This window comes from Sapajus apella, unplaced genomic scaffold (genome assembly GCF_009761245.1).
Source record: "Sapajus apella isolate SASKATOON/1434 unplaced genomic scaffold, GSC_monkey_1.0 scaffold43, whole genome shotgun sequence".
Classification (NCBI taxonomy): Eukaryota; Metazoa; Chordata; class Mammalia; order Primates; family Cebidae; genus Sapajus; species Sapajus apella.
In genome coordinates this window covers 849627-869574 of record NW_022436983.1, presented here as the reverse complement: position 1 = coordinate 869574, position 19948 = coordinate 849627, and the positions used below count along the sequence as shown (strand labels likewise).

The window sequence follows — 19948 nt, the reverse complement described above, 5'->3', positions numbered from 1 at the left end:
CCTGGCTCAGCCTCCTGAGTAGCTGGGATTACAGGCACGCGCCACCATGCCCAGCTAATGTTTTGTATTTTTAGTAGAGACAGGGTTTCACCGTGTTGACCAGGATGGTCTCGATCTCTTGACCTCGTGATCCACCTGCCTCGGCCTCCCACAGTGCTGGGATTACAGGCTTGAGCCACCGCGCCCGGCTGGGGTTTCATTTTCTACATTAAACATTTACCCGTGCCAGAAATGTGGCCCCCCTCAAAAAAAGAAAAGTGAAAAAAGATTAAAAAAAAAAAAAGATGATAAAATAAAAACATTTGCCCGAGAAATAGACCCCCAAGTTAGGAAAGCAGTTAGGCTTCAACTTATTTTCTCTTTAAAATTCAGTAAAATTATGAATTACATGAAATAGGAAGGTTTTTTTTGTTGTTTTTTGAGACAGAGCCTCACTCTGTGGCGCTATCTATCTCAGCCCACTGCAACCTCTGCCTCCCGGGTTCAAGTGATCCTCCTGCCTCAGCCTCCCCAGTAGCTGGGACTACAAGCATGTGGCACCATGCCTGGCTAATTTTTGTACTTTTAGTAGAGATGGGGTTTCACCATGTTGGCCAGGCTGGTCTCAAACTCCTGACTTCAAGTGACCTCTCAAAGGGCTGGGATTACAGGCATCAGCCACTGCACCCAGCCATGGAAGTCAGTCTTTTAGAAGGAATCACAGCAGGAGAGAAAACAAAACGATGGAAGTGACATCATATAGAAAGACACTTTATTATACTGCCCACTCACACCAGCCTGGGACAGGAGTCACTCAAAACCCTGAGCAGTTGTCCAGGCTGATGGAGGCGGGGACCCACTCACTCGCCACAGAGCCGGCCAGTGCTACCCCATGTGGCTTCCTCAGGAGCATCTCCCACACTGGGGCTTCCAACCGTGCTCGCTCTGAAAGGACAGTGTCCAGAACCAGCTTCAGCCTGGGCTTCTGTTGCCATGGGAGGATAAGCTTGTCATGCCACAGATGGGCACTCCTGGTGCCATGCCTCTAAACGTCCCCCAGAAGCATCAGGCTAGCCGAGGAGCTTAGCCACTGTCCCAGTCCCCCGCTTTCTCAGTATGGCCAACTTTCTCAGTATCCACAGCACACAGAAATGTCCACAGCCAGAGCTGCAAAGCCCTGCCAGCCCTGGTGCCTCTGCCGCCTGTGTGTCCGGAGCCCACAGGGCTCAGCTCTGCTGCTCTGGCCGAAGTCTGGCCTGCAGTCCCCAGTGCCCTTTGCAGGCTCGGAGGCGGGAGGACATCCTTTGCATCACCAGCCTCTGGGCCTGCAAGCGCTTCCGGAGCTTTTCATTTTCCTTCAGAGTGAGGAAGAGTTTTTTCTTCAAGGAATCTAAGTCCAAAAGGGCATAGCTGTGATCAGATGGCTGCTTGTGGGGGGGCCTTCTCAGGCCTGCAGGGCCGGCCAGCCAGCCAACAGCCTCTGTTGCTTGCGGCCTCTGTGGCAAGACCTGAGGACAGGGGGAAGTGAGAGCTGAGGGCTGCCTCACCAGCAGAAGGCGGGCCAGGGCAGGCCACCAGACACATCCAGCACACCCCGCCCCAGCCAGCGAGACACTCCTGGCTGCTCTCCTGAAATCCAGATGTTTCCACACCATGGTGGTGAATTATACTTGGAAGCTCTGAAACCAAGGTTGCGCACCCTGCGTCAGCCACACGGCTCTCGTGGTGTGTGCTCAGGACACTGGTTTCCATCAAGTTTGGAGCACTGGCCACCTCTGTACTCAGTCTTACCTGTTTTACGGGTCCTGCAGCATTTGGGGGCAACTGAAGCTCCTCAAGCGCAGTGTTCATGTTTCTCCCAGGGCCATCCTCTCCGGCCCCGGCCTCAGAGAGGACCTGGGAACAGCAGGGTGGAGTCAGGCACTATAGCCCTGCAGATGCATTTGGGGCCCTGCCGAAGCTGCTACTTGTCCCTGTGGGGGAGTGGCAACAGCCAGGGACCAGCTCCAGGGTCTGCGCCCCTGCACAAACAGCGACCCTCTTCCTAACACTTTTATTTTTTGAGACAGAGTCTCGCTCTGTCACCCAGGCTGGAGTGCAGTGGTACGATCTTGGCTCACTGCAACCTCTGCTCCGGGGTTCAAGTACTTCTTGTGCCTCAGCCTCCCCAGTAGCTGGAAGTACAGGCGACCACCACCATCTCTGGTGAAATTATTATTTTTTTTTTGAGACGGAATCTAGCTCTACAGGAGAGCAGTGGCACGATCTCAGCTCACTGCAACCTCCACCTCCCAGGTTCAAGCAATTCTGCCTCAGCCTTCTGAGTAGCTGGGACTACAGGCATGTGCAACCATACCCAGCTGATTTTTTTATTTTGTTTTCTTTTGAGTTTAGCTCTTTCGTCCAGGCTAGAGTGAAGTAGTGTGATCTCAGCTCACTGCAACCTCCGCCCCCCAGGTTCAAGTGATTCTCTTCCCAAGCAGCTGGGATTATAAGCACCCACCACCACGCCCAGCTAATTTTTGTATTTTTAGTAGAGATGGAGTTTTACCAGGCTGGTCTCCGACTCCTGACCTCAGGCAATCCACACACCTCAGCCTCCCAAAGTGCTAGGATTACAGGTGTGAGCCACCACAGCCGGCCTAATTTTTGTATTTTTAGTAGAGATAGAGTTTTATCATGTTGGCCAGGCTGGTCTGGAATTCCTGACCTCAGGTGATCCGCCTGCCTTGGCCTCCCAAAGTGCTGGGATTACAGGCAGGAGCCACCGCGCCCAGCCCAGCTAATTTTTATAGTTTAAGAAGGTGTTTTACCACATTGGCCAGGTTAGTCTCAAACTCTTAACCTCAAGAAATCCACCCACCTCCCCCAAGTGCTGGGATTACAAGTGTGAGCCACCATACCCAGCCCTGAAACTGAACTTTAAGAAATCAGGCAGGCCGGGGGCAGTGAAATCAGGCACAGCCAGCTGCAGTGGCTGCCACCTGTAATTCAGCACTTTGAGAGGCCACGGCAGGAGGATCTCTTGAATCCAAGAGTTTGAGACCAGACTGGGCAAGAGAACAAGACCCCCACCTCTACAAAACAAATTTTTTTTTTTTAATTAGCTGGGTGTGGTGGCATATGCCTATGGTCCCAGCCACTTGGGAGGCTGAAATGGGAGGATGGCTTGGTCCTGGGAGGATGAGGCTGCCGTAAATCATGACTGCACCACTGAACCGAGCCTGAACAGAGTGAAACCTGTCTCAAAAAGAAAAAAACAAAAGGTTGGGCGCAGTGAGACCATCCTGGGTAAAATAGCAAGACCCTATCTCTACCAAAAAACGGGGGTCCAGGCATGGTGGCTCACGCCTGTAATCCCAGCACTTTGGGAGGCTGAGGCGGGTGGATCACTACAGGTCAGGAGTTCAAGACCAGCCTGGCCAATGTGGTAAAACCCCATCTCTACTAAAAAAATACAAAAATCAGCCAGACATGGTGGCAGGGGCATCTGTAATCCCAGCTATACTCGGGAGGCTGAGGCAGGAGAATCGCTTGAACCTGGAAGGAGGTTGCAGTGAGCTAAGATTGCGCCCCTGCACTCCAGCCTGGGTGACAGAGCGTGACTCCGTCTCAAAAAAAAAAGAGAGAATCAGGCACCATCCTTACTAGCAACTGAGATTCTTTGATATTGAAAAGGAAGCTCAGAGGCTCAGACCTTCCCTCCGGAAAAACAGAATCCAAACTGGCATACGAGGAAAGGCAACAGCCCCACAGTCCGGCCTTACTGGGAAAATGCCGCCTCCCTGTCTCAACCCACAGCATAATGTAAACATTCAAGCACCTGGCCCAGTGCACTCACCTTTTCTTTCTGAGAAGAGCTGGCATTTCCTCTCTCACTGGCAGGGTCTGTGTTCTCCCTCACCTGCTGCAAGAGACACACACAGAGTGGATGTGGACCCCAAGAACCCTCAGAGCTCGGGCAGGCCTTGGGCATCATGGTTGTCCCCAGTGCTCGACCCACTGCGTGCCACAATCAATGAACGTTTGCTAGCTTAAACTGACCTGAAGCTCAACCCAACTCACACTGCCTACCTGGTCCACTTCCCTTTCTCAAAAGATGTTCCCAAATCATGGTCAGAGTGCCCTGATAGGTCCCTGTAGAGCTAGGGAGCAATCTACTTCCTATGCGTCACCCCAGGGCCTGGCACCCTGCCCCACAACCGCCAGCAAGCAGAAGGCCAGCTCACTACTCAAGGTGCCACCGACGCAGAACCTGCAGCCCCTGGGCTGGGCCGGTGCGGGGACCACATGGTGCGGAGCTGGCAGGGGCTGTACCCAGCTTTTCCCCACCACCTGGCTCTGGAAGCACTGAGGGCTACAATTACAAATGTCCCCCACGCCACGTGGCTCAACTGTCATCTTTCCAGGACAAACATGTTATCACAAATACATGAAGGTGATTAAACTCCTTGTCTGTGATTAAACACACACCCCGTGCACCTGTACTGTGCCAGGCAGCGTCCTGGGTGTGGAGCCTGAAGCAGGGAAGGCAGTCCCTGCCCTCGTGGAGCTTCTGTTCCAGGGAGAAAACAAAACCAGTGAGGGAAACAGGAAGGACGGACGGCAGGGGCCCCAGGGACCAGGAACCAAGGGGCAGGAAGGGGTCGGAGGCCAGCAGGGATGTGAGGGTCTGGGACAGCTTCCTGAAGAAGGGATGGCTGACCTGAAGAGGGTGAGGCAGCACTCGTGAGGCCATCTGGAAAGGCTGCTGGAGCAGATGGGGCAGGGGCTCCCAGGTGGCCGCTCTGGGCGTGTTAGCAATACAGCCACCTTGTTCTTCCCATGGGCTCCACTCTTCAGTCATGGGTCCCTCTCCTCTCCCAATAAATCCACCAGCACAGGGAGCTGCTGGCCTGTGGCTTGTCCGGCCACCACTCTGCCTGCCCATTACAGGTAGGTGTCCCTGTGGCCTAGAATCCGATCTCAAGGCTTCAGCATCCAACTCTTCGTGAGCCCTCTCCTGAGCCAGGCCCACACAGCCCACCTCCACCACCAAGGCAATCTCGGCTCACTGCAACCTCTGCCTTCATTCAAGCGATTCTCCCGAGTAGCTGGGATTATAGGCATGTGCCACCACACCCGGCTAATTTTTGTATTTTTAGTAGAGACGGGGTTTCAACATGTTGGCCAGGCTGGTCTCGAACTCCTGACCTTAGGTGATCCACTCGCCTCAGCCTACCAAAGTGTTAGGATTACAGGCGTGAGCCACTGTTCCCAGCCATAGAATGATTCATCTTTAAAGTGGCTTTAAATTATGACTTCTCTTAAAGCCGAGGTCATGGCCGGCAGAGCCAGAGGGCTGTGGACCCCGGAGGCATGACAGTGCTGTTGTCACTGTAGGTCCTGGCCTTGGCTTTCCCCACACATGCCACCACCACCATTGCACCCAGCTGCTGGTGGGCGGTGCAGGCTGGATGTGAGCAGACCAAGATGCACTGCGCTCCTACCTGTGTGGGGTCCTGAAAGGCGAACACCGTGGGCACGGCGTTGTGCTTCAGGTTCTTGCGGTTTCCAAAGGCACTGAAGCACTCTGGCCTGAAGTGCTCTGAGCAGATGACCGTGTGCTGCTTGGGCTTGAAGTTGCCCCGGCCAATGTTCAGCACCCATTCCTTCAGCAGCTCCGGGCGGCTGAACGGAAACCTGAGGGCAGAGGCGGGGATGTGAGGCCCAGCAGACCGGACCCGGCCCCTCAGCGTCACACGGAATTTTCACATCATCCCAGAGTATTTCACTGAGCAGCTGTGGACATTCAGTCCTCTCGCTTTATTAAATCACATCTAATTTCTGGAAGCTTCTGTCACGGCTGTTAAAGCGTCCTTAATAGGAAACCCAAGACCACGAGCATGGCCAGAGAGCCTAAGTGAGCCGTTTCTGATGCTACATTTGCCAGAAGCCAGGACAAAGTCCTTGCCCCCAAGGAGCCGATATTCTGGAGAGGGGGCACAGCCGACGAGCCACACAGATGTGGACGGCATCTTCCGGGGATGACAGCTACTCCAGAGAGCGGACAGAGGGAAGCCCTGGGGTGGTCAGGAAAGGCAGCTGAAGGGGCACGGTTGGAGCACAGATCACAGAAGTAGGAGCACAAGCCTCAAGGGGTTGGGGGGAACAGCAGGAGCAGCCACCCATGCAGGTCTGGCTGAGACAGCAAGAGGGAGTGGGGACTGCATGACGCAAGGCCCTGAGCAGCTGGGGAGTCCCTGGAGGCTCTAGGCAGAGGTGAGATGGAACCTGAGTCCACCCTGGCTGCTGTGGGACCAGGCGCTGGCAGGAAGTGGTAATGAGAGGGCAGATTTGGATGTATTTTGAAAGCCATGCAGTAAGGTCTGCCTGTAGACGGTGAAATAGAGAAGGAAGGAGTTTCATGTTTGAGATAAAAGAAGTTACAGGAGGGCAGGTTTATGGGATCGGAAGTTTGTTTTGTAGAAGCTCATGCCTGGAATCTCAGCACTGTGGGATGCAAAGGCAGGAGGACTGCCTAACTCAGGAGTTAGAGAGCAGCCTGGCCAACATGGCAAAACCCCATCTTTACTAAAAATACAAAAATTAGCCCAACGTGGTGGCACACTCCTGTAATCCCAGCTACGTGGGAGGCTGAGGCAGGAGAATCCTTTGAACCAGGGAGGCAGAGGTTTCAGTGAGCTGAGATCGCACCACCACACTCCACCTGGGCAACAAATTGAGAGTCTGTCTCCAAAAAAAAAAAGTTTGTTTCGTATGTTAGGCGTTATTCGAGGTGCTTTTTAGGCTACCCATCTGCTAGGGTGACAGGTGGCCACACGCATCTGGAGACGTCAGTGTGGAGGACGACACTGCAGAACTGGTAAGCCTGGCCGAGATCAGCCCCTGGGGAGCGAGTGTGGACAGAGGCCACCCAGGCCACGGCCCCACCCCAGGGCTCCCAACACTTAGTGCTGGAAATAAGGAGGAGCCAGCAAAGGAGACTGAGAAGGGACACCTGTGGCTGAGAAGTGTCCCAGACACCTTGTGGGAAAAGTGACCCAGGGTCAGGGGTTAGTGGTGTGAAATGCTACACAGCAGTCGATCAGCATCACAAGGCTCACCAGTAACGTGACAGAGCTCTCATGGGAGTGGAGAGAACGGCTTCAAGAGAGGAGTGGCAACTCCATCCCCAGGCACATACCAAACAGAAGCAAACAGACAGATGCACCACACAAGTTCCAGCAAAACTGGCCAGAACAATGTTTTTGTTTTTGTTTTAAGATGGAGTTTTGGCCGGGCGTGGTGGTTCATGCCTGTAATCCAAGCACTTTGGAGGCCAAGGCGGGCAGATCACCTGAGGTCAGGAGTTCAAGACCGGCCTGACCAACACGGTGAAACCCCGTCCTATTTAAAAAAAAAAAAAAAAAAAAAAAAAAAAGATGGAGTTTCACTCTGTCGCCCAGGCTATGGAGTGCAGCGGCGCAATCTCGGCTCACCCCGGCATCAAGCGATTCTCCTGCCTCGCCCTCCCAAGTAGCTGGGATTTCAGGCAAGCGCTACTACACCCAGCTAATTTTTGTATTTTTAGTAGAGATGGGTTTTCACCATGTTGATCAGGCTGGTCTAAAACTGCTGACCTCAGGTGATCCACCAGCCTTGGCCTCCCAAAGTGCTGGGATTACAGGTGTGAGCCACTGCAAGCAGCCACCAGAACAATGTATTTGTCATTCAAAAAACGGGGCCACCCAAAGCCCCTTCAATTGTAGAACAAATCGGCACGTTCTGGTACTTGCATTCAATAGAATACTATGCAGCAGTGAAAGGGAATGAACTGTAATCCACCCTGATATAGGGCAGGATAGGGTTCCCCTTGGGCAGGAGAGAGAAGGAGGGTCTGGGAGGGGTCTAGGTGTGGGGGGGTCTTCTCAGGAGTAGTGATGTTTTCTTATTTTATTTTGTATTCTCAGATGAGAGATCGCTCTGTCACCCAGGCTAAAGTGCAGCAACAAGATTATAGCTCACTGCAGCCTCGAACCTGGGTTCAAGCAATCGTCCTACTTCAGTCTCCTGAGCAGCTGGGACTACAGCGGCACACCACCTTGCCTGGCTAATTTTTTTAAAATTATTTTTAGAGATAGGGTCTCATTCTGTTATCCAGGCTGGTCGCGAGCTCCCAGGCTCAAGCGATCCTCCCGCCTCGGCCTCCCAAAATGCTGGGATAACAGGCGTGAGCCACCGCACCCAGCTGGTAACGTTTCAGTTCGGCGGCGTTCACTTGGGGAAAACTTGCTGGGCTGTGTACTTAGGATTCGTGCATTTTTCTCCATGTACGTTATGTATACTTTAAGCAAAGCATTTATCATAAAACAGAGTAAAATGGGAGCAGAGAGAATGCAAACGATCAGCACAAGCCTCCCTTCGGAGATGTGCCCAAAAGTGGGTAGAGAAATGGTGCCGTGGCTGAACCTTGGAGAAAGCGCAACTTCCACCGCGGACCAAGGATGATTGCTCCTGGGCCGGGCCAGGGGTCCTGGGAGGGCAGGAGCAGGCTCCAACATGTCCAGCATCCTCCCGCGACCCTGCAAAGGCCATTCCCACTGCCCTCACGCCCCTGGGGGATCCACTCCTCCACTGCACCGCGCAGGTCCCGGGCTGCCTTCGGGACGGCGCGTGGCGGGGGCTGCAGGGGCCAGGGACACAGCAGACCCCCCGCCAGGTGCGCCGCAGCCCCTCCGTCTGCCCCGCCCCAAGTCCCACGTCCCCGCGGCGGGCGAGGTGGCGCCTGCCCCTCTGGGCCCATCGCCTCGGCCTGTCCCCGGGTGCCGCGGCCGCAAGACCGCGGGCCTCCGGGGCGTTCCCGCCCGGCGCGCCGAGGCCTCCAAGTCTGTCCGCGAGACCCGGGTCCGGTACTCCCGCGCCCTCAGGCCCAGGCCTCTTACCGGTGGAAGGTGAGCTGCTTCCTGCGGCTGCTGTAGCGGTTGCAGCACTGCCGGGCCGCGCACGACTTCGGCATCTCCAGAGCCAGGCCCGGCTGCCCCCAACAAAGATGGCGGCGGCGGGGCCGGCTGGGCCGGCGGGGCGGGGCCGCGGGGCCGCGGGGCCGGGCGGGGCCGCGGGGCGGGGCGGGGCCTGCCGGGAGGGGCGGGGCCGCCGGGAGGTGGTGACGGGCCTGGCTCGGCTCCAGGGCGCGCTCCTTCCGCGGTCCGCGCGACCCGCGTCTCCCTGGGGTCGGACAGGGCCCGGGGCGCCACGTCACTGGGTTCTCCGGTCCCCAACTCAGGCACGAAACGCCAACTCCTAGCCTTGGGCCTGGGCAGGTCTTACCCCATTCGCCAAAGCCGGTCGCTTTTCACCTCCTTGCTTGGGGCACCCAACCAGGACTCAGCCACCCACAGGCTTGGACAACTGGAAACCAAGGCCAACCCCTCAGCGTTTAGGGCTTTGAGGTGTGAATAGGTCTGGACTCCTCTGACATTGGAGGTGCTACTAGTTGGCCACTGGTGGTGTCAGTTCAGGGGCCAGACAGCTCATTGCCAGAAGTTTGGGCACTGGGAACCCCCAAAACGTGACGGGGCAAAAAACGGCACCCGAGGGGAGGGAGTTTCCAGTCCTGCCCTGGAAGAACTCCCAAGGAGCTGCAGGTTTCTCAAAGCAGACTATATGGAAAGCATCATCTTGTAAGGAAAAAAAAAAATCAACCAGGCACAGTAGCTCACGCCTGTGATCCCAGCATTTTCAGAGGCTGAGGCAAGCGGATCACCTGAGCCCAGGAGTTCGAGGCCAGCCTAGCCAACATAGTGAAACCCCATCTCTACCAAAACTACAAAAATTAGCCGGGCATGGTGGCAGGCACCTGTAATCCCAGCTACTCAGGAGGCTGAGGCAGGAGAATAGCTTGGACCTGGGAGGCAGAGGTTGCAGTGAGCCGACCTTAGGTGACAAGAGCAAAACTGTCTCAAAAAAAAAAAGTGGGGGGGGGCAGGCTCATTGGCTCACGACTGTAATCCCAGCACTTTGGGAGGCAGAAACGGGCAGATCATGAGGTCAGGAGATCAAGACCATCCTGGCTAACACAGTGAAACTGTCTCCACTAAAATTACAAAAAATTAGCCAGGTGTGGTGACATGTGCTTGTAGTTCCAGCTACTCCGGGAGGCTGAGGCAGGAGAGTCACTTGAACCCTGGAGGCAGAGGTCCGAAGTGAACCGAGATGGCGCCACTACACTCCAGCCTGGGCAACAGAGTACGTCTCCATCTCATAAAAAGAAAAAAAAAAAAAAATCAAAAATAGGCTAAACACTCTGGGGCTTGAGCTAATCCACAATCTGATGAAGAAAATGCAAAAACCATTCACATTTACTCATCCTGTGGTTTCTGAGGAATTCTCCAGCAAAATACCTTAATGCCATGGGCATTTTCCATCCCGCTAAGGGCACACTGATACTCTGCCTTCCCAGAGACTTCATATAATCATGGTTTGGGGAGGTAGCAAGGAAAGAGACACAATTGTTCTTCAGCACAGAGCACAATCACCTGAACCTTGAATCATGAACCTCAAAGTAGCAATATGTTTATTTACAAAATATACAGTTTCACAGAAACAGCTTCGCTTTATACACATAAACTTTAAAATTACACAGAACCATGTAAACGATGTGAAGTGTCTGGCCTGGCCAAAGCCGATGGGAGGGCCTACTTTTGGGGTGACATCCCTCCCTCCCCTCACTTCATTAGCCACCAACCAGGAGCCCCAGATGGGTCGTGCCTAATTTGCATAAAGAAGCTGATTGCAGCTGCCCAGCTCAATCTAACACAAAAACCAAGGTGTCCGACTTCTTAGACACCACCCACAGGGACAGGCCTGTTAAAAGAACAAAAATGCAATCAAGGAAACAACAATGGAGATGAGTATCACATGCATTCCAGAGGCCTCGAACCTTCTAGCACAAACGACAGTCGCCAGGGCCGGCAGTTCCACTCTAAAGTCACATAGATACACCCTTTTAAAATTTTTGGAATTTTTTTTTTTTTTTTTTTTTTTTTTTTAAAGAAGAAAACCACTTTGGAGCTTTGGTTATTCGTATGATGAAGACACTGGACAGGCATTATCATAGGGCAGGATCTTTGGCAAATTCCTCTCCAATGCGTCCTAGATGTTTGCCCTCGTCAGAGCCAGACAATGGTGTGGAGAGAAGATCGTTTCTAAACCAGCTTACTGTCTTTCTCTACAGAACCTTCCCTTGGGGATCTTCACAATAAACTGGCTTCAGAAACTCTCTCTAGTTTTGTGTTAATACAAGCAACAGAACTTTAAAAAAAATAAGACGGTTGGACAAGTGTGAAAGATACTAGGGAAAAAAAATGCCTCTGATTAGCCAAATTATGGTTCAAGCCCCTTGGTGCTTCAGTGGAAGGAGGTGGGAAGAGTCTGCCTGGTGGCCTGGCACAAAGGTGCCACACGAAGGGGAAGCCCCCAGCAGGGGGCACTCAGGCCCATCCTGCTAAAAATAAACATGACCCCCTTGGGCATTCTTCCCTTTCCATGCCTTACAAGAAACAATGCTTATGAAAACCTACCAATTACAAAACGTTTTGAGAACAAGTATTCAAACTGCTAAAGAGCAATGCTCATTTTGGAGAAAGCGGAGCCCCTCTCCCTCCCAACTCCAGAACCACCAGTGTCCTGGGGTACCCTGCCCTCGAGCAGAGTTCCGGCACCAACTCCCAGCTTTCTCCAGAGCTGGCCCTCACACGGGCCTCCAAAGTCCAAGATCCCAGCAAAGATCTAAGGAACTCAGCACAGTTCCAAGGTGTCTTCTGGAAGGCTTACCCTATCACTCACTCAACAACTCAAACCAGAAAAAAAGGACTCAAGTCCTAACCTTGCCCTGTGGAACCAGCAGGCCAGCCTGTCTAAAGGGCATACAAGAGTCACCCAAGGGAGAGGTCTCCCTCCCAACTCCCCTTTACCCTATTATTTAGAGGAACACCATGCGGGTCCCAGTGATTGCCTAACCTTTATGTTGCTACAATGAGACGAAAGGAACAGAACAGAACAGAACCTACGAGTTCCCACACTGCAAAACAGCTGGCCTGGGCCCCACCAGGACCTCATACACCAACTGGGAGGGCGCTCAGCAAGAAATCAGCCAATACTTTTGGCTGCATCGTGCAAAAAGACAGGGTTTTTACATCGTGCAAAACGGGAAACTGAGTTATGAACACGGGCCACTTCAATCCCCCAACCAATCCACTTTCCACAGAGAAGCGGCCACACTGTCCCTTTTAACAAACAGAAGGAAACCTAAGAACCACACGCTGACCCACCACCCCAGGGCCCCTCGAAGGGAGCCCGAGGCCTCCCACCAGTGCCTCCCCCAGCCTGTCAGGCAGAGCTGAGGCCGGTAGAGGGCGGGCCACTAAGCAGGGGCAACTTAGATGGTTGCTGTACAGACACTTTTGGTAAAAGACTTAACACACAAGAAAAAGCTTACACGTATGGCTGTTCATTAACAGGCCGGGGAAACCGAACACCTCTCCCCAACACAGTGGAAGCAGAATAACAACTGGCACTCAGCCCAATAAGCGGGAATCTGTTAGCAATGATAGCAAAACACACAGCTATCATGGACCCTCATTTTCAAAGGAGCCAAACGCGCTGCACGTGGGTGTCCGGTCCACCTCCACTGCAGGGAACACAGCTCTGGCAGCAGCGCTGGCCAGCAAAGGTTGCATTCGGTCACTGGCTATGTACAGTTTCTACCTGGACAGCCTGTCCTTTTGCTTAGGCACCTAAATGGCAGAGATCTGCCCCCACCAGAGCTGAGAGTTCTGTGCTCAACTAAGAGAAGGGCTAAGAAGCCCACCGTCGCTTCCGATTCCACGCTTGCAGCCTCCTCACCAGCCAGCAGTCAGTCCAGGAATAGCTTCCGGGAGCCCATCCGCGATCGGTTGGAACGGCGGATGTCAAACTTGGAGTCCCGGCACTTTTGGCAGACAAACACTTCCGGAACATTGGACTTCCGGATTTTCGCACAGGACAGGTGAATCCAGGTGTGGCACTCATTACACTCGATCATGGGGCGGCCGGCAAAGGGCTTCATACAGAAGCAGGTCACGAGGTCCCAGGAATCATCATCTGGAAGGAAAAACACTTATCTTAAGGAGGGAAGAGAAATTCCCATGATTCCTCACCATCAGCTGTGCTTCCATGAAACCCATTACTCAACTGAGAACACTCCACTTCCATGTGAGGCTGACACTCTCTCTGAAAAGGCAGAAGGGTCTCCATAATGTGTGGGAACCAGGTATTACCCAAGAGATGCTTACTTTTTTCTGACACAGGGTCTCACTGTCACCCTGGCTAGAGTGTAGTGGCACAATCATAACTCACTGCAGCCTCAAACTCGTGCACTCAAGCCATCCTCCCACCTCAGCCTCCCAAGTAGCTGGGACTACAGGCACACACCACCAAGCTTGGCTAATTTTTGTACTTTTTTCTTTTTTTTAAATTGAGACGGAGTTTTGCTCTTGTTGCCCAGGCTGGAGTGCAATGGTGTAATCTTGGCTCACTACAACCTCTGCCTCCCAGGTTCAAGTGATACTCTTGCCTCAGCCTCCCAAGTAGCTGGGATTACAGGCACCCACCACCACACCCAGTTAATTTTTTATATTTTTAGTAGAGCCAGGATTTCGCCATATTGGCCAGGCTAGTCTCAAACTCCTGACCTCAGGTGATCCACCTACCTCAGCCTCCCTAAGTGTTAGGATTACAGACGTGAGGCACCTTGTCCAGCCTAATTTCTGTATGTCTTTGTAGCAACAGGGCTTTGCCATGCACCCAGGCTGCTCTCCAACTCCTGAGCTGAAGCAATCCAACTGCCTTAACCTCCCAAAGTGCTGGGATTACTGCTGGAGTCACTGCAACTGGCCTGGATGCTCACTTGGATGCTTGCTTAAAACTACATCCTTTTAGCGGCCACGGTGGCTTACACCTATAATCCCAGCACCTTGGGAGGCTGAGAAGGGCAGATCACCTGGGGTCAGAAGTTCGAGACCAGCCGGACCAACATGGTGAAACCCCATCTCCACTAAAAATACAAAAATTAGCCGAGTGTGGTGCTGTGTGCCTGTAGTCTCAGCTACTTGGGAGGCTGAAGCAGGAGAATCACTTGAACCCGGGAAGCAGAGATTGCAGTGAGCCAAGTTCGCACCACTGCACTCCAGCATGGGTGACAGAGTGAGACTCTTGTCTCAAAAAAAAAAAAAAAAAAACACTACATCCTTTTTATGTTCTGAGGTTTTGGAATCTCAGCTGTCTCTAATGACAATCAACCGCTTCCTGAACATCTCAATATCCACATTCCTGCAGCTCTTCTCCTTGAGAGAGTGGGGCTGTCAAACTCTACAGCACGAACCAGACTCTCTGCCCGAGAGATGATCCTTTAATAAACAACCTCTCTTGGGCCAGACCCAGTGGCTCACACCTGTAATCCCAGCACTTTGGGAGGCCGAGGTGGGAGGATCATCCTGGCCTACATGGTGAAACCCCCTCTCTAATAAAAATACAGAAAATTAGTTGGGTGTGGCAGCATGCACCTGTCGTCTCAGCTGCTCAGGAGGCTGAGACAGAATTGCTTGAACCCGGTAGGTGAAGGCTGCAGTGAGCCGAGATCATGACACTGCCCTCCAGCCTGGGCGACAGAGAGAGACTCTATCTCAAAAAAAGAAAAACAAAACAAAACAAAAAACACCTCTCTTTAGGCCGGGCAAGGTGGCTCACGCCTGTAATCCCAAGACTTTGGGAGGCCAAGGCAGGTGAATCACCTGAGGTCAGGAGTTCGAGACCAGCCTGACCAATATAATAAAATCCCCTCTCTACTAAAAGTACAAAAATTAGCCAGGAGTGGTGGTGCACGCCTATAGTCCCAGCTACTCAGGAGGCTGGGAAAGGAGAATCGCTTCAACCTGGAGGCAGAGGTTGTAATGAGCCAAGATTGCGCCACTGCACTCCAGCCTGGGTAACAAGAGTGAAACTCTGTCTCAAAAATAAGTAAATAACCTCTCTTCTCACTACCAGCCAACAAGGGTCATCGTCCTTCAGGGACCACTCACCCGAGTCCACCATGATGTCCTCATCGTTGCCTGTGCTGTCCTCGTCTCGGAACACCACCTGCTTTCCCTGCCGGACGATAGTCCGTTTGCCCTCAGTTTTTATTTCTTTGACCTGATCAGGTGACACAGTGGCACAAGAGCCACTTGAGGGAGTATCAGAGTCCCAGCCCGAACAGGGGTCACTGGGAGCCTGGGGGATATCCTGCAAGGTGGGACTCGTGGGGGTCTCCACATAGGGTTCAGCGGCTTCCAGCTTCAGCAAGCCCCCCCTGTACCCCTCCTTCTCGGGCACATCACTGTCCCTGCGCTTCCTCTTCTTCTTCTTCTTCAGCTTGTCCGTCTTCTTTCTGTCCAGCAGGAAGTTACTGGGCTTGGCTCGCTGCAAGAGAGTGGGCTGCAGGTGGCTAAAGCAGCGGTCAGAGACTGGCAAGGGCACTGAGGACGCGATGTCTGAGAAACCCGCATCCCAGCCATCACTGTCAATGGTACCAGCGGTGCTGTTGGCAGGGCTGGGGCTGCTCCTTAAAGGGAGTTCCTAAAAAGACAGGCAAAGGTGGTGGTTTCCGGTTACTGTGACCCGTCATCGGTGACAAGATCTAGCCCCCAGCAGAGCACCCCCAGCCACCTAGCCAGGTCAGACCTCCAGAGATGTCTGCACAACGTTGAGCTTCTCTGCCCATCAGCATCACACTTGAAGCAACAGTACCATGACTTCTGGCCAGGCGCAGTGGCTCGTGCCTGTAATCCCAGCATTTTGGGAGGCCGAGGCAGGCAGATCACTTGAGATCAGGAGTTCGAGACCAGCCTGGCCAACATGGTGAAACCCCATCTCTACTAAAAACATGAAAATTAGCTGGGCATGGTGGTGGGCAACTGTGATCCCAGCTACTTGGGAGGCTAAGGCAGGAGAATCGCTTAAAACCCCAGGAGGCAAATGTTGCAGTGAGCTAAGATTGCGCCACTGCACTCCAGCCTGGGCAATGGAGTGAGACTCCGTGTTAAAAAAAAAAAAAAAAGAACACAAAAACCAATGCTGTGAGTTTAATGTGATGCCACAAGGAGAGAAACTCCCTACTGAACCCTCAGTCCCATCTTAGAGACAGGAAATTAGTTCAAGTGTCTGTGGGAAGGAATGCTGTGGACACCCACACCTGTCTGCTTATCTTGCCCTCATTGTAAAACCTCTCCTTCCATTTGCCCTCCAAAGACAGAGATTGTTTTTTAAGTGAATTTAAATTCGTTTTGAGAATTTCCTGACACTCTTAAAAAACTAAGCATTCCAAGGCCGGGCGCGGTGGCTCAAGCCTGTAATCCCAGCACTGTAGGAGGCCGAGGCGGGTGGATCACGAGGTCAAGAGATCAAGACCATCCTGGTCAACACGGTGAAACCCTGTCTCTACTAAAAATACAAAACATTAGCTGGGCATGGTGGCGCGTGCCTGTAATCCCAGCTACTCAGGAGGCTGAGCCAGGAGAATTGCCTGAACCCGGGAGGCAGAGGTTGTGGTGAGCCGAGATCGTGCCATTGCACTCCAGCCTGGGTAACAAGAGCGAAACTCTGTCTCAAAAAAAAAAAAAAAGGCGGGGCGCGGTGGCTCAAGCCTGTAATCCCAGCACTTTGGGAGGCCGAGGCGGGTGGATCACGAGGTCAAGAGATCAAGACCATCCTGGTCAACACGGTGAAACCCTGTCTCTACTAAAAATACAAAACATTAGCTGGGCATGGTGGCGCGTGCCTGTAATCCCAGCTACTCAGGAGGCTGAGCCAGGAGAATTGCCTGAACCCAGGAGGCGGAGGTTGCGGTGAGCCGAGATCGCGCCATTGCACTCCAGCCTGGGTAACATAAGTGAAACTCCGTCTCGGAAAAAAAAAAAAAAAAAAAAAAAAAAAAAAAACTAGGCATTCCAAAATATTGCAAAATCAAAGTCGGGAATGACTGCCCCAAAGCAGCAAACTCAACTCTACGGTTCCTTCAGATCACAAGCATGTCATCTGCAAACAGTGGAACATTCTCCTTGTTGGACAGCAGGCAACAGGCCGGCCACAGTGGCTCATGCCTGCAATCCCAGCACTTTGGGAGGCCAAGGTGAATGGATCACCTGAGGTCAGGAATTCAAAACCAGCCAGGCCAACATGGTAAAACCCCTCTATCAAAAATACAAAAAAATTAGCTGGGAGTGGTGGCGGGCACCTGTAATCTCAGCTATAGCTGGGAGTGGTGGCGGGCACCTGTAATCTCAGCTATTTGGGAGGCTGAAGCAGGGAGAATTGCTTGAACCCAGGAGGCAGAGGTTGCAGTGAGCCAAGATTAGACCACTGCACTCCAGCCTAAGCCGCAGAGTAAGACTCCATCTCAAAAAAACAAAAGAAAGCAGGCATTAGCCACCTATGTAGCAGATGGAAATAAACCCAAGCTGGCAGTTTGCCTCCTAGAAACATACTGAATGCAGCTGGGCACAGTGGCTCATGTCTGTAAACCCAGCACTCTGGGAGTCCAAGGCAGGAGAATCACTACCTCCAGAGCAGCCCAGGCAACATAGTAAGAACCTGTCTCTACAAAAAATAAAATTACAGCCAAACGAAGTGGCTCACGCCTGTAATCCCAGCACTTTGGGACGCCAAGACAAGGTGGGTCACTTGAGCCCAGGAGTTTGAGACCAACCTGGGCAACATGGCGAAACCCCGTATCTACTAAAAATACAAAAATTAGCTAGGCATAGTGGCGGGCCTGTAGTCCCAGCTACTTGGAAGACTGAGGTGGGAGGATCACTTCAGCACTGAAGACAGAGAGTACAGTGAGCTGAGATCGCGCCACTGCACTCAGCCTGGGCAACAGAGCGAGACCTGTCTCAAAAACAAACAAAAAAGCTGGATTCTTCGATTTTGAGCTTCATGGAATAGAATATAAACAAGACCTGAAGTTTGAGCAGCACAGCAGCTCTACTCCAGTCCTGCCCTCTTCTCCTAAAGTAAAAAAAAAAAAAAAAACACCTCTCTTCACCTAAACAAAGTTGTAGCCATGAGTCCCTGAAGACACTAATACATGTTTCCAACAGGCAGGAAGCTTCAAGAAAGGCAGTGTGTGCACCCTGAGTCCAGCCACCGGGTTGAACCCCAAGCTTCACCACTAATTAGTGGGTGACCTAAGGCAAAGTTTTCCCTCTCTATGTCTCAGTTTCCTCATCTTATAAACTGGGGGTAAAAAATGGCACCTGCCTCATAGCATTGCAAAGGTCAAGAATAGTGTCCACCTACAGTAAACAGTCAATAACTACAGACTCTAATTAAGAGCAAGCAGCCACCCATGGTAGCTCATGCTTGTAATCCCAGCACTTTGGGAGGCTGAGGCAGGCAGATCATGAGGTCAGGAGTTCAAGACCAACCTGGCCAACACAGTGAAACCCCCGTCTCTACTAAAAATACAATTAGCTGGGCATAATGGTGTGCGTGTGTAATCCCAGCTACTCGGGAGAGGAGGCAGAGGTTGCAGTGAGCCGAGATCACACTACTGCACTTCAGCCTGGGCAACAGAGTGACACTCTGTCTCAAAAAAATAAAAACGAGCAAGCTGATATCACAGACTTTATTTGTAAATAAACTTTGAAAGTTTACTAAATCGGCCGGATATGGTGGCTGACGCCTGTAATTCCAGCGCTTTAAAAGGCAGAGGTGGGCAGATCACCTGAGGTCAGGAATTCGAGACCAGCCTGGCCAACAAGGTAAAACTGTCTCTACCAAAAATACAAACAAACAAAAAAAAAAAATTAGCTGGCATGGTGGCGCACACCTGTGATCCCAGCTACTTGGGAGGCTGAGGCAGAAGATTCCTTTGAACCCAGGAGGCGGAGTTTGCACCACTGCACTCCAGCCTAGGCAACAGAGGAAGATTCCATTCCCAAAAAGAAAGTTTACTAAGCCATTTTCTAGACAACCCAGCATTTTCTACCAGTTTTAGAACCATTTCCCTAGCTAATCCAAACTCCCAAGAAACAGATTTCTGCCAGACTAGTGACTGAGGTCATCACAAGCAGCCCCTTCCAAATCTACTGACCCACTGACCAGTCAGAAGCCCACAGATTTTCAGTGGAGGCCCTGGGGTTTGACTACCCATCAAGAAAGGTCTCAGAAGCTCAGAAGATTACCTCCTTCGGATAAGGGATATAGCCAGCATAGGCCAAGACAAAGGTGCAGAATTTGTTGAAGTCTTCCACAGTCCTGCGCCTCTTGCAACTGGGGGAGTATTCCTATTATGGAGAGAGAAAAGGGAATGTTTGCAGAAGAAGGTTCTAGGTGGAATCACAGAAACAAAAGTAAGCTGGCACTTTTGCAGTCAACCATTCAAAAAATACTGTTAAACTTACACAGTCCACAAACAAGATAAATTCAGGTCAAGAAATAACACCATTTAGAAAGCAGAAAGAGGAGTATTAAGACGTTATGCCAAGAATGCTGGAATATCAGCTGGAAGATAAAAACTTATACAAAAGTCTATTTCTTTGTACTGGTGATATTTTCTGACTTTTATCTATTAGTCTCCACAGGCCTATCAAGAAGAGCTCTAGGGCCGGACGCGGTGGCTCAAGCCTGTAATCCCAGCACTTTGGGAGGCCGAGGCGGGTGGATCACGAGGTCAAGAGATCGAGACCATCCTGGTCAACATGGTGAAACCCCGTCTCTACTAATAATACAAAAAATTAGCTGGGCATGGTGGCGCGTGCCTGTAGTCCCAGCTACTCGGGAAGCTGAGGCAGGAGAATTGCCTGAACCCAGGAGGCGGAGGTTGCGATGAGCCAGCCTGGGTAACAAGAGCGAAACTCCATCTCAAAAAAAAAAAAAAAAAAAAAAAATTTTTGTAGAGACAGGGTCTTGC

The 19948-nt window shown here is 52.1% G+C and overlaps 2 protein-coding genes across 4 annotated transcripts in view; both read right to left on the bottom strand.

The window, feature by feature from the left end:
• Positions 1-734: 734 nt before the first annotated feature.
• Positions 735-9059, bottom strand: THAP3 (THAP domain containing 3). 3 transcript variants are annotated; one of them, XM_032300260.1, is made up of 5 exons: positions 8904-9059; positions 5469-5661; positions 3821-3886; positions 1771-1875; positions 735-1487 (listed from the first exon to the last, which is right to left on the bottom strand). In XM_032300260.1, the coding sequence occupies exons 1-5, from the start codon at positions 8975-8977 to the stop codon at positions 1206-1208; spliced, it is 720 nt and encodes a 239-aa protein (XP_032156151.1). In that variant the 5' UTR covers positions 8978-9059; the 3' UTR covers positions 735-1205. The 3 variants fall into 3 exon arrangements, with proteins under 3 accessions (XP_032156151.1, XP_032156152.1, XP_032156153.1); XM_032300261.1 differs by having other exon boundaries at positions 3821-3883; XM_032300262.1 differs by lacking the exon at positions 3821-3886.
• A 1449-nt stretch (positions 9060-10508) lies between these two features.
• The window catches only part of PHF13 (PHD finger protein 13), a 12307-nt gene continuing 2867 nt past the window's right edge, over positions 10509-19948 (bottom strand). Inside the window, exons 2-4 of the mRNA XM_032300258.1 lie at positions 19221-19322; positions 15078-15612; positions 10509-13101 (exon numbers count right to left, since the gene is read on the bottom strand). Coding sequence (XP_032156149.1) covers positions 12875-13101; positions 15078-15612; positions 19221-19322 — 864 coding nt within the window. The 3' untranslated portion in view covers positions 10509-12874. The remainder of the gene's footprint in view (positions 13102-15077; positions 15613-19220; positions 19323-19948) is intronic.

Coding starts and splice junctions, on each gene's coding strand:
- THAP3 (XM_032300260.1), bottom strand. CDS start 8,977: ATGCCGAAGTCGTGCGCGGCCCGGCAGTGCTGCAACCGCTACAGCAGC. Junction 1,876..3,820: donor GCTCTTCTCAGAAAGAAAAG/GTGAGTGCACTG, acceptor TGCTGTTCCCAG/GTCCTCTCTGAGGCCGGGGC. Junction 1,488..1,770: donor CTGCAGGACCCGTAAAACAG/GTAAGACTGAGT, acceptor CCCTGTCCTCAG/GTCTTGCCACAGAGGCCGCA.